The sequence below is a fragment of the Anopheles ziemanni genome, chromosome 2, assembly GCF_943734765.1.
Source record: "Anopheles ziemanni chromosome 2, idAnoZiCoDA_A2_x.2, whole genome shotgun sequence".
NCBI lineage: Eukaryota > Metazoa > Arthropoda > Insecta > Diptera > Culicidae > Anopheles > Anopheles ziemanni.
In genome coordinates this window covers 89,444,059-89,466,496 of record NC_080705.1, presented here as the reverse complement: position 1 = coordinate 89,466,496, position 22,438 = coordinate 89,444,059, and the positions used below count along the sequence as shown (strand labels likewise).

Below are 22,438 nucleotides of genomic sequence, written 5' to 3'. Positions count from 1 at the left end.
GTGGAAATCCGGCGGGTTTCGCTTTCTATGTGTACGATCCTTGATGGTCTCCCCGTCGGTCGCTCCCGTTCCCAAAAACTGGACGGATGCTGGTTGGGTCACTTTTCCATAAAGGGATTTACTCGGGCGGATTAAAATAGATTCGACGAGGGGAAGGGAGTGTGAGTTGCTCCCCATTCTTCTCACACTTCCGATGCGGGATGTATCGCATTGCCTCACCAACACCATTTCCCTTCCCCTCGGTCCGACGAGGTTTGAAGTAAGGATTGTAGAAAAGTTTTATCTACAGTCCGGCTCTTGTCTCAGCTGTTTTGGAGTTATTTTAATTGACTTTCACGAACTGATACCGGATGCACGGTTAGGTGGAAAAGTAATATTTTCTTCTGGAGATAAAAAGGATATAAGTCCCATGTCTAGTTGTAATCAATACCAACTGGAACTTGGTCGTAATAGAATAGAATGTAAAGTTGAACCTCAAAGACCATATAGCATGAGTAAAATGAAAAATTATATTTTATATCTTTCCTGAAACAGCAAAGAAACCTAAATTTATTTAGAAAGCTAGGACTTGTTTTTAGTATTAGACCTGGGTATTGTATTACAAAACCCGTTATCCGTTATACAATAAAACTCTAGGTGGATCCTGGAGTGTAACCAATCCTACCCGATTCCGGCGCTCAAACTCAGATGTCGATGGCAATCGGTTTTCCCGATACCGTTAATCCGCATCCGTTCGCACGCGGATCCCGGGCAAGCGGACGACCGGAAAGACGACGATCGGATATGGCACCTCGCCACCTACTACCGCCTACCATCCCGTGGCGATGCCTTTTCGTTTGCCAAAAAGTGTGACCAACGGCTAAGCTGCCTTCTATCGTTTTTTTCTTCCGCGCGCTCTTGGATTGGAAATCTCCGAAACCGAAAGTGAATCCTGCGCTCGGCGGCAACGCCGCGACCGGACGACCGACTTTTGTGTCCCGGCTGTCCCGACGGCTGTTCGTTTGTCGGGTCCGCAATTGAGTGATGAGATTAACTTCCCTTTTCCGGTTCGCCCGGTCCGGCATTTCGCCTGAGAAATGGACCCGATCGCACCGGGCTGAGGACAAAACTGAGTGTGTATGTGTGTGCGATGGAAGTGGAAGCTGGCGGCTTCATCCAATGCGCTGGATGGACGGGAAACTTTTCTCTAAATCCCTCTCAGCCGCGAGGACACTACGTGTGTGTGATCCTTCTGGGTTCGATGCTTCCAAAGTGGCTTTCGATATCCCGGTTTCACGGTCCGCTCCAACATCGATACGGAGCCCGTCTGTTGGCGGTCGAAAGGATTTGTATCAATCCATCCACCAGCTCCCTCCTCTCCCCCCATTTCGATTCAACATCGAGCTACTTCGGCGGGCGGGGAAAAAGAATCAACCGCCGGATGGCTGGAAGGAAGTGACAAATCTTGCAACCGAAACCAGGACCATCGCTTTTCCATCTCCGACCGCCGGCTTCTCTCACGTGCACAAGTGTGGGGACGGCGACAAGTGACAAGTTCACCGTCAAGTTGACAGATTTTCCGTCCCCGTTCGGTACACACACACACATCCAAACACGGCGAAATGGATTAGTCCGTTTCAGTTGGTTTATTTTGCGAAATCTAATCGCTCGTTCGTCTCTTGCGGCGCACCTCGACGCCGTACCATTGTTTGCCTTTGACCCGAACTGGCTGCTGCCCTGTGTCCTGCTGCGGCTTACGGCCGGTCGCTTCCGGCCAAACGGTTTGGCGAACCTCGGGTCTCCGGGTCGAAAAGGCCTTCCCGCGCACCCGGTACGTTCATAGTCCCTCCAAGTTTATTTGCTGATATCGCAACGCAACGCCGGGAGCTGATGGAAAAAGGATTTTGTTCGCAAATCCGCATCCCTACGGCTTCACGATTCGCTTCGCCTCGCGGGCGAGGAAAACAAACCTGCGAGGAAAGGGCACACCTAGGTGTCGGGAAAAGAGCGCTAAGAAATCCAACCTAAGAAAGCTGACGCTCACGGACAGACCCTGCAGAGAAAGGCGGCGGCCAAGACGGCGGGGGGTGTTTGTTTTGTCCGGCGAACCGGAGACGATTATGTAGCATTAGTTGGCTCCGAAAGGTTCACACGGAAAGATGACCGTAGATATACACACACACACACACACACACACACTCAAGGAAATAGTTTGCGGGAAACTCCTTTCTTCACCGAGGCACCTCTTTGGAATCGGACCTGAGAGCCGGTGGAAAGTGACAAATTCAACTTCTCACTGTGTGTTTGTGTGCTCGCATGTTCAGCATCTTCCGGTTTCGGTGGGGGATTAAGGAAAACTGAATCTAAGCAGGGTGAGGTTTCGGCTGGAGGACCTGTTTTGCGAGGGATTGTTTTAAGTTCAGTCCAGCTGAAGGCCAACGTCACCAATGGTCCGGAAGTGCTTGTAACGGTGCGGGAAGAACCAGGAAGCCCACCTGTTTGCTAAGCATACATTCCAATATATCCCCATCTGACCCGCACCGCTTTAACCGACACGCTGTTAATGCTGCCCGATAAGTCAAACCCTTTTTGCATAAGACGTTACGAAAACTAAGGGTAGTCTTCAGCGTGCGGTATAACCCTTCTTCCTTAAACCTAAGAATGCTTTTACGCCTAGGAATGTACCACGAAGGGAGTTGGTCTTTTTCGTACCTGAACATTCTTAATCCACAAACAAATTGCTTTTCCAAATCTCGAGCAGATTTTTAAAGGATCTGCTGGATCCTAGTTGCAACAATTGCTTTGGAGAAAAATCCATGAATTAATTGTACGTTATTACATAAATTGAATATAAGTAGAATCAATTTACATACTAGACATCTTTAAAATAAATCATACACAAAATATTCAAAAACAGTACTCCACACTATCCTGAAAATTTCTTAAAGAAACTAAAGTTTAAACATTTGAGCATAACAGCTTCTTGTGGTAAAAAATATGTAGTGAATAAAGTGAGTATGTATTATTTAAAACTGGAAGCTTCAGTTCCTAGAGCTTGCCTTTTAGATGGAAATCCTTCCAAACCATGTAGAACATGCAAGGTTGAGCTGAAACTTTTAAACCAGTGGCGATATCTCGGTATACACACATAAGTTTCGGTTCCTATCCTAGATATCCAGATGTCCAGTGGCCTTACTTTTATGCCAGCACATTGATACACTACCCAAAAAAGAAGCTCCTATGTTCCGGAGTGTCGTTGGAGAACTAGGGAACCTGCGAGCTGCCGTTGACCTAACGAACTAACGGCCATCCGTTCGCTACCAAAAGGGTAGAAGGTTTGCCGGCATAGGTTAAGCTAACACATGTCGACAATCAGCAAGAATCAGAATCAGTTTGTTGTGGCCAGCAGTTAAGCCCATCCAGTCCAGGAGAAAGTCTTCTGGCTCCTGAACACTACCTGAGCTCGGCTTGACCTGCTGACTGGTTGCCAAGGGGAGGGATTGCCGGGCTTTGGTGGGGGTGGACGGAGATTTTAAATTCTCTTTCTCCACCACCCCCTAACCAACGCTGCTGATCCCGAAGGAAAACGCATCGCCACCGCAGGGCGCACTTCTTCCTGCACACCGAGTGTCCAGAGGAGGTCATCGAGCGCACTGGGATAGAGCTAATAGTTTTAAATTTTTGCGATTGTCCAAAGTCATGCCTCCGTGGGGGATGGGCGGAAAAGGGTTCCGGAGGGGGGGATGCGACCGTGGGGAAAATAGTTGCACTCGGGGATGGGAGAAAACTGACCACTCGCCCGTGCACAAGGGAGACATAAAGGATTCAAAAGACACATCGAAACCGAGGCATAGCTAAAGAGGTATTATCGAGTTAACATAGAGGATTACACTTCATATTTCATATCATTTAGAAAGGGGCCAGAAGGAAACCATCATCCCCGGGTGGCTTGTTTGGGAAGGATGGGCCTTCCGGGAGCGGGAAAAAGAACCGACTGGAACACATTTGCTCCGAATGGAGACGCATGGTCACTGAAACCGAGATAGCTTTCGGGTGCGCACTCAGCACCCGAGAAGACGGCTCTGCTCTTTCCTTTCCTGAAATTTGACACTAAACCTTGGCCGAGCCCGGTCGTACCGGTGGTCAGTATCAGTGCTTACACATTCGTAAATACTTTAATCTCTATCAAAAAGGGGTTAATTAAAATATTCTCCGTCCCTTAAGGGGAACGATGATGAATTTTTCGGCTCAAGTGTCTTTACGAAAGGCCTTGGAGGGCTCGGGACAACTCCAGAAAGGGAAAGAAAACATTTAATAATGCAATTCGGTTCAGCTTGTGGTTGCTCGGTGTGGAAAAGAAAGCCATCGTTTGAAAAGCGTTCTGATTCATTTTCTTTGTAGTAACCCGTCCTGCGTTCGTTTCCTTTAAGACTTGTGGCGCTTGTTAACCGGAACAATGGAAGGGATGAGTGGAGTCTTGTAGTAACATTTCATAAACCGAAGTTCATGAACTTTCAATCCTCCGTTTGATACGTTCCGGTTCGAGGCACCATCGTCCTGGCCGTGTCTTCACTTTTAAAAGATCTTGATCTCACTTAAGCTTGCGCTTGCATGCGCTGCATCCAGGAGTGTTTTCTTTTTTCCTGCTTCACCCCAAACCAGGCAGGACCCCTGTACTGTGCTGGTGCTGTTACAATTATTTTCGGAAAAGCGTGTTATGCAAATTAAAACGCTTCTTTGCTTTGCTCGCAGCAAATCCTTCCCGGTCCTTACACGCCAGCCCCTTTGCGAGCGGAGTGTTGCCCTTGTATCCTTCTTGTGAGGCTCCTTTGCGGACTCGGTTCCACTGCAAAACCCTGATGCTTCTTAAGAAGGTACTTAAACGCTCTTTTTCACACATACACATCATTGCTAGTTTTATGCTCCCCCATACCGAACCACGCCAATCCCTGTTCGTCCCCGGTAGTTTTACTTAACAATTTTCCCCGAACACTCGTTGTTTCAAATCGCATGAAAATTCTCACACCAAGCGGCGGCAGGACGGAAAGAAGGATTTTTGGCAAAGTAGCGAAAAACTTCCTTTTTAATCATAATAACACGAGCTCCCTGTTTTGGCCCCCATGATTACCATCATCATCATCATCATCATCACCATCGTCATGGTATCGTCCCGAAGTCTTGACGTTAAGACTGCTGCTAGTCGCCTTGAAGTATTGGAGCAACCTTCCGTTTGCAAATCACGCCAACACCACCAAGAAGAAGCCGTCAGTTTGGTCGCCGCCAACACAACTCCACTCATTTGTGGAAACTCTCTACTGGCGGGCGCTGTGGTGGAAAAACTATCGAGCCAGCGTCATGAGCGAAAGGGTTCAGATGTGCCGTTGCCCTTTTCGCTTCACGATTTCCGAGGATGAGTTAACACCGTCCCGTCTTAGTGCTTCTCATTCGGGAGGACTAGTTCTTTTGTACTTTTTTGTTATTGTTGAAGAGAAGATGGGTGGTTAAATGCAACCGAATTTTCTTATTTTAAGTGAAATTCTTTGTGACGTGAGTTCATTTATACCAGGATACCTTTAATTACTCTCTTTAGAGTAGCTAGGTACTAAAAATTATGTATAAATTTGCCTCATAGATTCTTGTTTTCCTAAATCGAAAACAACACTTACAACACTTCTACAACCCTCCAAAAACCACCCCCCGGGAGGGGGAGAAGCGGTGCACGAAATAAATATGTGTTTTCCAATGAACTGTTGAGGGTTGAGGAAACGCTCGCTTTCGACGGTCACTGGCACCGATAAAAATGATGGAGTGCCGCTCCAGCCGAGCGACGAAAGGAAACGACGCTAATCCGAATACCCCGAGACTCGAACCCTCTTAAGTTGGATGAGCGAAAATCTTTCATCCTTTCTTTATAATACATTCCGAAGTGTGTCTAGGATGGAGTATTTTCCACCACGTTTTCCTGGCCAGCCCGGGCCAGCTGTGGGGAAAAGAGTTGGAATGCTGGAACCTAGGGACCGGCTTCCTCGGCCCTGATGTTTTCTTCCCCCCTTCTCGCACTCCGTGAACATTCGAATGCGGTGGCTTATGAAGGACATTGATGGTAGGTGCTGTAGACGCATCCGCTGCCCTTACATCCCCACGTCTTAACCCGTGGTTCGTAGCCATTGTTGACGAGAGATAAACAACGGCACCGTTAAAGCTCAGCCGGGGAGTTGGTTTTCCTGGCGCTCGCTCGCTCAAGTGGGCTATGGCGAGCTTAGGATTGTATCCCAACCACTACCAAACCTGCACGGTGTGGGTGCGGATGAATATCGGATTGTTAGGACGGTCTCCATCCGGGGCACAACACTGCCATCGGGCCGACCAATGATGCCCTTTTTCATCTTGTTTTCATTCCCCCCCCATCGTACCGATCAGCTTAAGCTGAAGAAAGGACTCTCAACGAAGGCCCATAGTGCCTGCCAGGGACGCATTACTCCCTGGGAAAGGTAAATCTCGCCCCAAAGGATTATGCTTTGTCCAGCCCAGCGGAGGGGAGACATGTTTTTTCTGTATGTGTGTGGGGACATTTTTTACCTTCTAACACCCACTCAGCCAAGATTTGGGGTCAAGACACGTTAGACCTTTACGGACTCTCGAGAAAATGAGCTCCCATCGTTTTCCGTCTGACATAAGGAGAGATTAAAAAATTACACAACGGTTTGGAGCCCGGAAAATAAAGTCAAAAAGTTTGATGCTCCTGATTTTGTTCACTTTATAATTTAGATTTTTTATTTCATCCTATTCAAACGAAAATTATATTCTACTGTTGACGTTTCTAAAAGTAAGTTTGTTGGAAAAATAAAAGTGATAATTGTACACTTTAGAGCCGAAAACGTATCGTCTGTTTAATGAGGAAGTCTAAAGCTGGAGAATTAGATGAATTTTATTTTAATTTCCTTTTGCACCTATTATTCGAAAGTGTAAAAATGGTACACTTTTCGAAACCTCTTTAAGCTCCAACTTAGTGCACACATTCCACCCCATCAGCTTTGATTCGATTATCTTCCATCAAACTGTCAACGTGTGCCTTTAAAAAGCAATATTATCTGGTGAAGCAATTGACAAACCTTGATTTTACCTGTACCATCGGTTCGCCACGAGGTTTCTGCTTGCAACCACCTCCGAAGCCACATCCGGATGTCAGTCAGATGAGTGAAAAGAAAATTGTTTCTAGGTAAAAACTTCGTCCGCGCCCCTCAACAGTATCGTCCTTCCGTCACCATCATCCCTAAGAATCGCTGATGGGGCTTTGTATCGTACCGAGGGGTTTTTGCTTTCATTCCGGCTAAAAGCACTGCGCGGATTTTCTGGCCCGCCAATTTTTGCCAACCGTCAACGACCTCCGATCTTCGTGCTCCGATCACTCCCGCAGGATAAGAATGATTCCCTGCCCCCCCTCGGAAGGTTCCTAGGGCTTCCCAGCCATCGGCATCAAGGGAATCAAATTTAATGAAGAGATAATTTTTCCCCACCGCCCCAAAGCCCAGCATGCGCTAAAAATCCGTCCGCTCGATTGTATATTGGCAAGCGTGCCTTAAGTGATTTTTCCTCCCGATAGATCTGACAGCCAGCCAGGGGGCTAGGGGAAGCCATCTCGAGATCGACTTGCGACACACTGCGGGACTATAAGCGTGGAGGCTGATGAAACGGTTTTAAAATGTTGACTTTATGATTTTTGAAATGGAATTAGCTCAATCCCTGAAGCAGAGAAGGCGAGCGGAGGCGGGGCGGCTGGGGAGCTAGCAATCGGCCGACCCTGTCGATTTGGCCAACCAACGCGATTGGTGAATGGCGGAAACTTCCCAATGAGGGATTAAAATTTCACCCACCCTTCAGTCACTCAAACGCCATCAGCTTCGGTTCGGCGAGGCGTCTTTAGGGGACGAACTCATTGAACCGGAAAAGAAGAAGATGCTGCAGCGGTTGTCGAGATTATTGGGCAAGATTTTATCGACAAGACACGTTTTGACATGGGCGCCCGGAAATGATGAAATTTCAGGCTAATAGTTTTCGCTTCTGATTTTTTTTTTTCTTTTATTCTGGTGTTTCGTTCACTTTCAGCAAAATCCTTACCGCTTCACTGCGTCGTCGAGTCCGTCAGTTCGTTGCAGGCGACGCTCAACTTCGACACCCGCAGCCCGTGGAAGCGACGGCCCAACATCGAAACGGATAGCTACGTCATCATCCCGGCAGCGACGCCATTTTGTGATATCGTAACGACCGCCCTGCAGCGGCTCGGCTACTCCACAGAGATCTCCAATGCTGCTAGAGGTAAGGCAAACCCAATATTTTTGTAGTGCCCTTAAATTCACGCAAGTTCTATTAAATTTATCCATACGAGGTGATACTTATCGAATCTCCTTTTATTACTCTTCCATAGGCTCCATATCGATTAAGAACTGGAAGTCCCTCTCCCTCGATGCCATCTCGGACAATCCGCTCGTGTCGGTCAGCGACATTCTTGGCGAGTTGACGTCGGTGGTTACGCTCAAGATAACGATCCTGCGCAACAAGCCGTCCCAGCTGGCGGAAATCAAGGATAAGCTGCTGAAGCTGCTCATTCTACAATCGCACGCACTGCTGCGATCGACCGGCTGTCCGCTGGATGAGGTAACGCCTGTTGCCATCGAACGACGATTTTCCACAACCCCGCCAGCAAAGCCACCAGCGCAAAAGTGTGCAAAGGAAAAGTGTGCTCGTTTTCCCGGAAGCTACGAGAAATTCCTTACGCAAATATTTATTCTACAACAGCTGGATTCCATCTCAAGCGGGACTCACTTTCACTTGGCCACCCACGGGGAAAACGGTCGCTTTGAGACGCTTCCGGAGGTTGCTCTCGCTTCTCAATCACAACAAAACCCTCGCCTCCTCACCCACCGCTCGCTTGTGACGGGCCTCGGCAAACAAATCGTCCTCGTTGAGCGGTAGTTGTGGCTAATTCTAATTAAATTATTCTCCCCATTGCGCGCCTTATCGGTCATCTCATACCCTAGACTTTTCCGTATTGGCATTGGCATTGGTTTGTTCCTATACCGTTGGATCTCCTGCCCTCTAAACGTTCCAGCATCGGTCGGAATCCTGGAAAATCATTAACATTTTCTGTTCGCTTTGTCGAAAAAATGCTTTTAACTCACGAAGCCAATCGTATTTTCATTCCATCTGCATAGAAGATAATGAATTTTGATTAAAATCGCGGCTCGCACCCACTTATGCGGGGGAAATTGCGGTTGAGGAATGCAGAGAAATCCATGAAGGAGCCGTTGAAAAGAACAATACCTTAATGGGTAATCCATTGCTTAGTCCGTGCGGTAATGCACTGTGAAACGCCCTGTTTCACCACTATGGAGGACTTCCGACAGACTCGTAGCTTTGAAGCCGATTATACTGTCCTTGGGAATGTCCACAGTTTTCATTATGTGTTAAATGCGTCTTAACACGAAGCAAAGTATCTAAGGAACTAACACGTTTTGTATAATATTCCATTCAAAATTGAGTTAGTATTTAGAGACTTTGTATTATTGAGAATTGTATTGTATTGTAGAGAAGCGATACCAAAATGATTCAATTGATCAGTCAAATATTCTTTTGATTTTCATAAATTTCAGAATTTTTTTATTTCTTAGTTCAGTCGAAACAAAGATGGATTCCACATTTTTCTTAGATTTGTATACTATTGGAAAAAAAAAAGTTATTGATTGTTTTTCATTGTTTGAAAATAAACAGAGTGATACGTAATCCAAAAGGTATAATATCAAAATGAAGAAATAGCTAAAGTTCATCTAAAAGTTCATCGTACCGAAACAAATTCAGGCTCCTATCAAACTATGTATCAGTGACTTAGCTGTCAATAAACTATGCTTATCGTACCAACCAATGCTGCACATAGACCCCCTATCAGTACTCACCCTTGGGCAAATAAAAGATACACCCGAAAAAAGCGAGCAACTCGCTCAAACAAGCACCAAACTTTGCTTATAATTATCGCTCGCCTAGCATTAACCCTCGAACCGATATCGATCGCCACCGACAATCTCGACCAAATCGGCCAATATCGACGCTGAAGTACCGGCCATAAAACCTATCCCGTTGTGCTTCTGGCTGCGGAGATTGCGTGATCGCTACCGGGCAATCCCCGGTCCCGGTGCTCCGGTGCGTGATTTGCGCTGATTGATACACGGCTCTTACTGTTTTATTGAGGCAATTGAAATCAATCATAAGCCACGCGGCGAACTGCTTCGAGAGATGGTTCCCGGGTCAGCTGAAGTGTCCGCGCTTGATTTTATGGTACTCTTAGGTGTGTATGGGTGAAGGAAATCCTGCCCATCTTTGGGCAACGCGCACCTCCACCAGGTTTGCCGCTCCCTATCGGATGATCTTTACTTCAAACCGATCGAACAAACATGGACCCACACCGGGGAGGGTGGTTTTCCGGATTTTCGCGACGGCACCGGATGTGAGTTCACCATACGAACACCACCAACTGTCAAGCCCAATATGCCATCATTCGGTGCGAGGCTGCGAACTGGGAAATTGCTTCTCCCAAAACCGACCCTGATCAGGACGGAAAGATTTATCCGCTTCCTTCTTAACAGAAGTAGAACCTCCGTCTTGGACGAGAGCCCACCAAGAGGTTGTTTGTGTGATTGTAAGTGCCTCCGTGTAACACATACCACACGGTAACCGGCCGTACGAAGTGGAGCCCCGGTCGAAGATGTATTTCACCGAATTAAGATTGAATTCCGAAAGATTATAAGTTTGTACATAATCTCTCGGGGAAAATTAAAATTAATATCGTTTCTTAATGATAATAAGCGAGCACACGCACACACCGACCACCGCGCCTATACACTCTCCGATGATTTGCATACAGAGAAATAGCCCATATAACAGCGACGAGTGAACACAGCGGCAAAGGAGCAGCCCACTGGATGTGAGCCACACTGTGGCAAACATGAAAACTCCGATGACAAGGGGGGAGTAGAGGATGGTAGCGTGTGTTTGAAAGCAACGGATTTGCAGTTGCCAGCATAACGGAATCACACGAGGAGCGGAGAAGGCGAGGGGCCCGATGGGAAAGGGGTTTCGTCGACGGTTTTCTATCAGACAAACAAATAAGAAGTATTAAGTATAAGAATTTATCCCAATCCCTTACTCGCTGGGGAATGGGAAATGCTCTCACTTTGGCTGCGATACAGTGCGTGCCGTACGAGTAAGACATTCCAAAGACGGGGTTAACCATAAATCATAAAGTTCAGATTGAATTTTCATTTGGAGATATAAAGTATTGGAGTTTACTTTTCAAAATCGCACCGATTGTAGCGTTGGGCGTAGCGAGTGGAATAGGTTTAAGATTATTTACTTGCAAACCGTAAGTAAACACGTAAACAAATATCGCACTGTCGTCAATGTTTCCTGAAGCTCATGCTTTTAACAACGGATCAGTTCCACAACCTTCCCGCATCCAACCGACCTGCCAAGGATATCCCGGGAGATAAACACGTCCTTTGGACTACCGAGGATCCAACGTCTTGATACGCGGATGCACGTATGTGTGTGTGCGTGTGTGTTTGTGTTGCTCGGAATTTCTTAAGCGCCGGCCGGAATTGGCAAGCGATCCTTAATGCCAACATGCAGCTTCGAACGCTACCCTTCTGCCGCTCCGTACACTACTGCCTCTCAATATTATCCCATAGAGGTTGGCTGTTCGAGCTCTTGTTCGTTGAAGAGGCACCACACCTCCTCCCCACCCCCCTCCAAGGGATGCCCTCCCGGTCCGTTCGTTCGACTGCCATCCGCTGGATGGCTTATAATACATCAGACACTTGAAATCTTCCTGCCACTGCTAAGCCTTTCCCTCGCCCCTCCCAGAAACCGTACCCTTCGCCTTGGAGAAGGATTCAGAATTCCAATCCAAAGGATCACCGAAGGAAGCACCCTGCAGCGGGTGGGTGAACTTCGGCTCGGAAACGTCTTAAAGATATCGTGCCGCCCCGTACGAACCCGGCGGAACCTCAGCTGCCATGTTGGGGAATGTGGGGCGAGCAGAGGGAAGCTTTTCGGGAAAAACAAATCTATTTATTATGAGAACAACTGGGGCCGGATGGTAGTGGGGTGGGAGGGAAGCCTCTTCTAGCCTAGCTCTCGGGGGATTGGCGCACACTTGTGTGTGAACCCTCTAGCGAAGCGATAGCGGGAAGGTGAAGGTTAAAGATTTAATTCTTCCAGTAGGCAGTTACCCAGCCACCAGCCATCGTATCCCAGAGCGTTCCAAATCAGCATAGTCTAATCGACAGACATTTTACTTCGTTCGCGCTCAGCCCGAACACACTGCCACACAGCAACTTAGCAGAAGAACTTCTAGAGCTCAGAAAGTCTGGAAGGAACTAATGGAGAAAAATATTTTTGATTATCCTAATAAGATTAAATCCCTTATTCGATTTCTATCGAGAGGCGGAGAGAGAGAGCAAACCAAGTGTGCTACCATAAACAGCTGATAATATTTCAAGCTAAGCTATAAAACTTTTGCCCGAGAGGGTTAGTCACTAAAACGAAAGGAATGATTGAAGTTTATCTTGAAGAACTTGCCCTCGAATATCGCATCAATTCGATTCAATGACTTCATTCACCCAAAACCCACCCGCTTGTATGCAGGTTTCCCTTGACCATTGTTTTTATCAGAAAGCCCTCCCTCTACTTTGCCAGTGTCATCAGTGAACTGTTTAACTTTGTGCCGGCAAACTACAAAAATAGAGACTCATCAGCGGATGAACGGAGGGCTCTTCAATCTCGGCCGTTATTATTGTACTTTTTTCCCCGGTATCATGTTGACCGACCGCATGCTCATCTATCATGCTCCGTTCGAAGCACCCAGTTAGCCGGCCATCCCCGTGCCATTTCGTTTGAAGTGAGGGTGGATAAGGATGTTCGCCACCACGGAGATAAGATACCGCACCCTCCGGTGCTATGTGTACTTGTGCCCCATGTGTGCCGCGGCGATTAGGTACTCGACATGGTGCGGATGGTGCGACCGTTGGGGATGTCTGGATTTTGCCGCAAAACGCGGCTTTGCCGGTTCAAGATCACCGTCAATATTATACAACCGGTTAAACCTACGTTCAAGTTGTTGCGTGACTGTTGGAAGCATTTCAACCCGATCATAAGAACGCTCCGTGATCCACCGGAGCAATTCTGAGACATAGTTCGTTGGACTAGCTTACAGTTCTAGAGTCTAGCTTTAAAGAACTACACGGATGGTAGCATTCAGTGTAACTACACGACCGCAACAATCTACTGGCGAGTAGCGTTAATCCCACGTAATCGCCGCCGCAGTTGTTCGGTGGATTACCCTGCACTACAGTCTCATGCGCCGCTAACTCCACGAGATAAAACCCATGCCGAGGCACTAATCGTAACGCTTTCTTCGACCCGGTTTACTTTCAGATAACACTATCGCAAATATGTCGCAGTCCGCTGCAGAACACCTTCCCCTTTACGCCGGAGATTACCGACGAGACGCGGCGCAACTTCGACCAGTGGTGGAGCAACCAGCTCGCCCCCCAGCCGAACCCGATCGCTCACAAGATCCTGCCGTTCGCAAACCCACCGCAAAACGATCACCTCGATTTCCCCGGTCACGGTGGGTTCCCTGGACTGCACGCCGGAAAGCGGGACGCTGGGCTGCTCGAGGCAGGGGCTGGAGCGCACCATCCCAACCCACACCACAATCTGGTGGTGCATCCGGCCCTGCAGACCGTCCACTCGCAGTACCCGAACCAGAAGACGCGCATGCGTACCAGCTTCGATCCGGAGATGGAGCTGCCTAAGCTGCAGCGCTGGTTCCAGGAGAACCCGCATCCGTCACGGCAACAGATCCAATCGTACGTGGTCCAGCTGAACTCGCTCGAATCGCGCCGAGGCCGAAAGCCGCTGGACGTGAACAACGTGGTGTACTGGTTCAAGAATGCTCGGGCGGCACAGAAACGGGCCGAAATGCGCCAAGGAATGACCAACGGGTTCGGTACGCCCAGTATGATGCTCTCGCAGGCCGACTACATGAAGAGCTCGCCGAGTGCACCCTCGGAGGACATCGACAATCTGTCGCAGGACGAGATGGATGACGACCTGGATCGGCCCATGTCTCCCCAGTTGCCACTGTCGTTGACAATCCACGAGCGGAATCATCCACTAACGCCCTCCGACCAAACTCCTATCAAGCAGGAGCACAACTCTGGTCCCAGTAGTCCTCCACCGTCGCCCACGCCAAACCATGTGCTCAACTCGAGCTCCTCGGTGGGCAGCAATAACAACAACAACCATGGGTCCACGAACAGCAACAGCAACAATGGTGCAGGGTTGAACACGAGCAGCAATAACAACAACGGAAACAACGAATCCGCCAACGATTCGGCGATTGTGAACGACGAACCCAAGTCGAACTACTCCAACGAGCGAAGCAGCTCACCGCAGCGTTCGTCCCGTTCGCCCGCCTCCGAGGACCTGGACATGGACGAGCCGGACGTGAGCAACCTGGACGACTACCGGTCACCGTCGCCCGACTCCAAGCGGCAGCTGCCATTCGCCATGAACAACCCGATGCTGTCGCACTCGATCATGTACATGTCGCACTACATTCCCGCCATGCAGGGTGCCGCCGGTATGCACCTGAAGAGCGAGTTCAGCCCGGGTGCACACGGGGCCCTCGGGCAGGGTGGACTCAACCTGTCGTTCAACAGTGACGAGCGGCGGAAGCGTAACCGGACGTTCATCGATCCCGTCACCGAGGTGCCGAAGCTCGAGCAGTGGTTCTCGATGAACACGCACCCATCGCACAACCTGATCCTGAAGTACACCGAAGATCTCAACCGGATGCCTTATCGGTGAGTGTCCCAATGGCCGACATCTTCCATTAAAGACAAATCCAACCAATACAATTGCTTCTACTGTTCTAACCTTTCGATTCCGATGTCGTCTCTTTCTTCTCGCCAGCCAAAAGTTCCCCCGTCTCGAGAGCAAAAACGTGCAGTTCTGGTTCAAGAATCGGCGCGCCAAGTGCAAGCGGCTCAAGATGTCCCTCTACGATCCGGCCCAGCTAGCCAACCTGGGTGACCAGGCCCATCTGGCCGCCCTGCACGATGCGCCGCACCTGTCCAGCTTGCACGATACGGCCCAGCTGCATCCATTCCACCACGCCGAACGGGACTAGGAAGCCTACAGTCCCCTTAGGTGGGACACATCCAACAACCAAAGACCATCGACCCTCCACCGTTCGGTTGCAGTCCACCAGTGCAGGGCTGCATAGTAGTTCCCATTTCCCCGAGATCTCGAGTGAACGAAGCGTCACTACCTTCCACACGTTCCGGATGTCCGTTGTTTAGCAGATATAGCCTAGCCCCCAGCAGCAAATTGGTGGTAAACAAGTGTGGTTCCCGCTCGGGAAGCTTCTGACGTTTGGATTTGTAAAAAGTAGCTACAACTAGATGAGATAGCAGTTAGGTCCGAACAAAGGCAGATTTAGTCTTCTGTAAGAAACTACTATATCAACGAATCAAACGACGGTCAGTGTTACTCCTTGTATGATTTTTTGCAGCTTTCCATAACTTTCTTTCCACTCCACGCACTACACGACTTCTTCAGGTATCAAGTAATGAGTTGTTTCTTGTAATTAGTCGAAACATTGTAGGCAAAATCTCCAACCAGAATTTACAATTTGAACATCGTTCCTAGCGTTAATCCAACACGGTGACATTATTTTGCTCACTGACGCAAGTGTAAACCCTGGCTCCCACCGAACCGAACGGAACCTTCGGGGAATATTGCTCATATAATGTTGCTCGGAAAAATTATAACCCATCAAATAATTAATAACAATACTGCGGTACCAGGAAGCAGCGCATCAATGCAGTGTTCAAGCCATTTTCATCGCATCCAGCAAGGTATCCTTTGAAGGCCAGCTTAAGAGATCATTTTTTTGGCGAACCGTACATGCCCAGGCGATGCTTTCAATGCAGCACGCTTACACGTTGTAAGCACAATGCCCATTCAGCTTCCGGGCGCTTATTTCCGTTAAATAAAAATACCATTTCCCATGCGCTCCCTGTAGGCGGAGAAAAATACCTTCCATCCTCAGTTTCATCGCTCAACAGGAGCTTTGCGCTGTTGTTGGATATGAAACCCGTCCCGAATTTTCCTGGCCAAAACTTTGCCCAACGAATTTGAGCCTATTTGTCCGATCAAACACACCGCGTCCGGGCTACATTTACGAGGGCGCGGACAATGTGTGTATGTGTGCGTTATTATTGGGGCCAGCATTGGGAATTACGCTCCTAATTATATAATTAAAACAAATGGAACGAACAATTTTAAGACACACCACACGTCCACTCCTCCGCTTGCCAAACCACCCAACTCCTGATTGACAATTTCATGAAAGAACGAATCGGGCACACGGATCGTTCGATGAAAACGGGTTCTCGGGTTGATTTTCTGATGGAAACAACACCATCATTACACACACGACGGGCACACACACGCATGCCAACCTTTTATCCTGACCAGCGCATGGCAATGGTGCGTGCCGGGGGTACAGATTTTCCGGTTCAACAACAAAATGACCCAACCGTCTACACCGTCTCCACTCTGCGCGGGGTAGGAAAAGCTTACGACTCCTGTTGTACCATGCGCTCTTTAGTATTTTGTTTTTTTTTAGCTCCCAACACACGCGAACTCCCGGAAAAGCTCAACAGGCTCGCACCGCACGCAACTGGCATAATATTTATGATTATTTATTAATTAATAGGCGTAAAATAAACTCGTTTCGAGCCGAGAGCACACCCGTCCCGCCCAACTTCACCCCCTTTTTCCATCCCCCTCCCCCACCCCAACGGCTTGCGGCTTCGATCAATCAAAGAGGGGGATGATTTTTGTCGAGTAGCATCGCTCGCGCTCGGTATCCCTGCAGGCTTCCGGCCCGCCCGTAATGCGGTTACGCGGTAAAATGGTACAAACATTCCCCATCGACGCTCGTGCACGGTGCTTTCGGGGGCCAATCAATCAAAAGGACTCGCGAGTCATCTGCGCGGTGCAGCTGCAGGATGGCGGGCACCGACCGCACTTATTACATTATCAGTGATAATAATTTTAGCGATAATTTTTCGAGCATCACTTTGTTCTGGCAGGCAGGCTGCATCGTTCGAGCCGATATTAACCGGCTTATTACCCGCGCACCAAGCACATCGACACTGTTCGAACACTGTGTGGGGTTTATTTTCCTCCCATTCCCCGTTTTTGGTGAAATGTCCTTTCTTTCCCGACGGGGGTGGTTTTCAACGGACGAGAAGTGGTTTTACAATGGGCGACCTTTCACCAGGCAAACATTTTTGCAAAAATGATTCAATAGTGGATAGTTTCCACCCAACATTGGTGCGGTTGGGGGCGATGCCCGGGGGTTACCTAGCGGTTTTGATAAATCCCACATCAAATAGGCTTATGCACCTTGCAAGTGCGGTTCAGCTAATTGGAAAATTCGTAATGGGAAATACTCGTCGACGCGAGGCCACCCAAAGCACCACCCGGGACGATAACCGATCGATCCTCTAGACGAGCCGAAATTGAAAATCAATTTTACTTGAACCGTCTCTAACTGGCGTTGTTGAAGCAGCGATAACTTATCGTAAATGTTTGAGAACGATGTGGGCATGGTGCTGGATTTTACTTGCTTGCGAACTATGTTGGATTAGGTTTTGGCAAGCGAACAATTGCCTCAACGCTATAACGCTATATCGTCATGAGCACCGTGAACATAATTGTGGATAGCGGAAAGCGTTAGATATATTCTGTTCAATTTTTTAAAAACCCCTATTTATTTCTAACTTGCTCTCGTCTGAAGTCAACGTCAGCACGAACTTAAATATTTCGTAAACATCGAACGTAAACAAATACGGTATGAAATACCTCTCGGTTGACTAATTATAAATTGTTTCACTCTGCTCCCTTTTTCCCCGGTTTTCCCAATTTGCGTTTAGACTAAGTTAAAACAAAGGACCATTTTAGAACGATATTGAATGAGGTATTTTTTGTTTTTTTTTTTGTAAATTCTTCTAAGCATTAACGTAACGATAATCAAACGGAGACTGTCTGGGGGATATAGATGGAATCATTATGATTTTTAGAACTTTAGATATAAACCGTGCTAGTGATCAAACTTATTGCTGTAAATATAATATTCTTAAACTATACGTATGGCTAATAAATGCAAGACGATAGGCTCAATTGAATGGAAGCAAGCTAGGATGTAAGGTTAGTAAAATTAACGCAACAGATTTGAACTTCTCACTCACAACACAACACAATACACACGCACACGTCACTCCCTTCAAGGGTTGTAACGATTATCGTAATCGTTCGATACAAGATTTAATCACTCTCACAACGTTTTCTAAAAAAAACCACACACATTTAAACACACTCACGACCTTCGCACCACGTACCCAAGTCGTTCGTAGTCGGAAGTAGATAGTTTAGACTCGTACGTAGTGTATGATATAAACGTATATTAATCACCTTTCGTTCATCAATATCTCAAAGTTTTAACTTCTTCCGTACGCAAACGAACGATTTAAATATAGAACGAGTAAACGAGTGAAACCCTGCAGTCAGTAGATGTAGCCGACGTGAACTCCTATGCAAATAATTAGACGAAAACAGTTTACGATACAGTCATCATACAAGCAAACGGAAGTGATTGGAAGGAGTGAACCAGAATAAAAGATAAAAGTACAGCACAGCACGTAATAGAAATAAAATGAATTAAATAATAACGAACTTAGTGAGGTCCAGCACCGTTGAGAACTATTCCAAACGTTGTAAAATACGTAATTCTACTTGAAACTATATGAAAAAGAACAAATATAAACACATGAGCTATTAAACATAAACGTACTGTTCAAATTTGTGCTTAAAGATGACAACTTATGGGCGCAGTAAAATATAATAAAACCACATGAGAAAAATCACACAATTTAACCGTTTGCATCTACCTCAAGCGTACCTTTCTGGAGTAGGTTCGTCTAATCCCTGATATGGTGTACAGCCTACAGAGCGATAACTTTTTGCTTTCCCTTTCTTCCAAAAGGAAACAACATCGTTGGTAAGATTATAAAATTTCTGCACTGATTGCAGCGTTGAATGCGGGGATAATTTCCATTGTTTGCCGTGGTGCGTCGGAAAAGGTCGCCGGATTTCACTCGACTGAATAGGAAAGAACATTACACGTAACCCCAGCAATGTGGGTTTTATTCCCCGGGTCGGCTGCTGTGTGAAAGAAAAGGGTCTTCAATCTGCGAAACGTATCGAGAGACGTGATCGTGTGAGGACGTTTATAAAGCAATGCCTTGCTAAACGCAAAAATGTTAACCGTTTGCAAAAGAAAAATGGAAAACCGCAAAACGATCCCCTCGGGAGCAAACGTGATGCAAGAAGTGCCTGAAAACATTTCCAAAGCGAAAAGAAAACACCATCGTACCAAACGGTTTTGAATGATTTAGGGTACGATTACGAACGGATCCAACCTCGGCTCGGTTCATGAATTCCGAAATTGATAATAAAAACATTCACGCTGCAGTTAATTACAATTACTCATAATTCCTCATTTGACTAGACGCAACACTCTTTGTGAGACACCGTGTAAGTCGGGACCGGAATTTTCCCTCCCTGTGAAGCGAGGGGTGTGCCCTCCACCAAATGGGCGCGATTTTTCTTTCGCTGAAGCCTCGACCAAACCTACCCTCCATTCACAATGAATGTCACTCCTTGAACATTTGAGGCTTGCGCGAAAATCCTAACGGTATCCGGGCTTCATTTGGCTTTTCTTAACCACGCAGGCACCGGTGGTAGGGGGGTTGTGGGTGGTGTAAAAATAACGGAACAATAAATCTTAAAACTTTCCATACATCCCAGCTTTCGCTCAGGTGGAAAAGGAAAATTGCGCTGCGCCACACCGATTTCCCCCCGGTGTAATCGGTCGGCGTGCGTTGGAAGAGAGGATTTTTCCACCGCGCGTGCGAAAGTGTGAAAGAAAATAGAATTAAATTATTATTATCTTCAAACGATTATGTGCATGATTTATTGTCTCATAAGATCGGCCCCGTCTTAGCGTGGGCATGGAGACGGTTTTCCATTCCAGCCGGGAAACCCCCGGTTGGCACTGCCGTCGCTCGTAAGGGAAGGAATTTTTCGTTGAAGGATTCATATCTTAACACCTTGCGGTGCTTTCCTTCCCTCGGTGCGGTGTTGGGTACGTGGGATAAGAAGGTGTTTTCATTTCGTGCCTCCAGTCCAAGGTGAAGTTTTCCCGCCAGAGGAGGGAGGAAAAAATGTCATCTCGGTTGAGAATTTGTCCTTTCACTCCGCCAGAAGTTTCACTCCGTCCTACCGTGGATTGACTCGGCGGAAGGAATGTTTGAAGACAGCTTTTTCCGCCTGCGACAACCAAGGACCGGAAGGTTATATTTTTCTGCCCTGGTGGCTTATCTTGCCGTTGGAAAGTAGAAGAAGAAGGTGTGCCATTGCACATCACCTTGCTTGCGACCAGCTTCCGATAACTTCTTTCGTTTTTCGTTTCGCAAGTCGCTTAATCTTAAGGTAGCTTTCCTGAGTAATTTATGAGACTTATGACCGCATTTGGAAGCTTTCATCACCATTGGAATTTGGGATGCAATGGAGGGTTTGCGCGGCGAGAAAATGGGAAAAATTTATTCATGCATCCCATTAGGCAATCTCAACTGATTTAGCGTTGATTAATCTTCGGCGTGAAGTAAGTTATTAAATTGAGAAATACTTCATGATCTTAACACTCCTTTTGCAAGTAACCCTTGTATACGAAGAGAAGTAAAATAAAGAGGTCTTTCCTTCCTCGATGTTGAGGCGTATTGGACATACCGTCAATCCTGATGGTCTCAAACTCAAACTTTTCAGCTTTTCAATAATCCTAAAACCATTCATGTTAACCTTGAGTTCGACAAGGAACTGAATAAAATATGAATATATGAAACGAGCCTTTTGAAGGACTTGTGTAATATTTTATTTCTGAATTTTACTCCAATTTTCTCTCGTTTTTAATGTTTTGAAACCTTTCTGAACTATTTTCACCACTTATGAAACTTTTAACGATTTTATTAAATTTATTTGCTTGATTTTCACCGTATGCGAATAGTTTGCTTAGCCATAATTTAGTTTCAAATCAATCTTGAGTTCAACCGATTACTATTAATTAAATTAAAAAGTGTTTTACATTGCGTCAGACGGATTCAATGTTTTGAAGAGTACTAACTAGTTCGGATAAATATGACCGACTCTGCGGCTCATAACACCATATCTTTGTCGAGCAACACTTTTCTCCTCACGCCAGGGAAAGCTCATATATTCCTACCATTCGTGTCGGTTTGAATAATCAGCATACGGGCAAGAAGATTCTTCCTCGGTACGGTATGACCCCGTTGAAAAATCTCCAACACAAGTGGGTCTCTATTCAACGCGTCTAGAGAACGAAGAACCTTTGGGGCACGTTTAGTAGGAAAATCACTGCGTATCGGTATGCGCTACGCATCACCTCACTCATTAAACTCCGGACAGCCTGACCTCCGAACCTTCGCCACATAAACGGAACATTCCGGTGAAGAATTCCGCACATGCCGCAAATCATAGATCCACCGCGTGCGTACGTGTTCCGCTTTTTGGATGTGTTTATTTGCGGTTGCCAACTATTTATGGGTGTTTCCACACCAGCTTTTCCCCCTTCTGAACTGGCCGATCAGAAGCCTTCAAGTTGATGCCGCTCCTTGCTGGCCGGGCTACTTAAGGACCGCCCTTAAAAGGGCTAACGGCTTTCGTTGGTTTGCGCTCCCGGGCTGCATCTAATAAATGTTAAGTAAAGATTACTTTCTCTTGAACGCCTTTCACTACCAAAGCACACGAGAGCACGCACACGGGGCGGCACATGGTATTCTTCGTTCGGGCGCAAGACACTGATTTTCCCCCGCACCAATTGCCCCTGCCCCTCGACGACCCGGCGAAGCTGAAGATGGGGCGAGAAAAAACCCAGCGCAAGCCAAATTTAATGAAGGTTTAATATTTATTAATTTATTGCACACGGGCATAAAAGATAATTTATTTATTATCTTCTGCCCGGCTGGGAGCATCCACCACCAGCAGGGCGTTGGATGAATATTCCGTGGATAGTGTGTATGTGTGTGTGGAGGGGGGTACGTGTGAAGTTATGTGAGAAAGGATACTTCACCCCGGACCAGATGAGTTCGGCTGCCTCCGCTCAACCGGTTCAAGAAGACATCAGGGTGGAACCTTTTCCTTGCCCGCGCGTAAATACATCCGGAAACGCTAACGCTCACTGATCGTTCAAGGA

General features: G+C 47.2%; 1 protein-coding gene across 1 annotated transcript in view; it reads left to right on the top strand.

The window, feature by feature from the left end:
- Positions 1-15,226, top strand: part of LOC131281156 (uncharacterized) — an 82,952-nt gene extending 67,726 nt beyond the window's left edge. Inside the window, exons 3-6 of the mRNA XM_058310416.1 lie at positions 8,086-8,295; positions 8,405-8,634; positions 13,465-14,900; positions 15,010-15,226. Coding sequence (XP_058166399.1) covers positions 8,086-8,295; positions 8,405-8,634; positions 13,465-14,900; positions 15,010-15,226 — 2,093 coding nt within the window. The remainder of the gene's footprint in view (positions 1-8,085; positions 8,296-8,404; positions 8,635-13,464; positions 14,901-15,009) is intronic.
- The last annotated feature ends 7,212 nt before the right edge of the window (positions 15,227-22,438 follow it).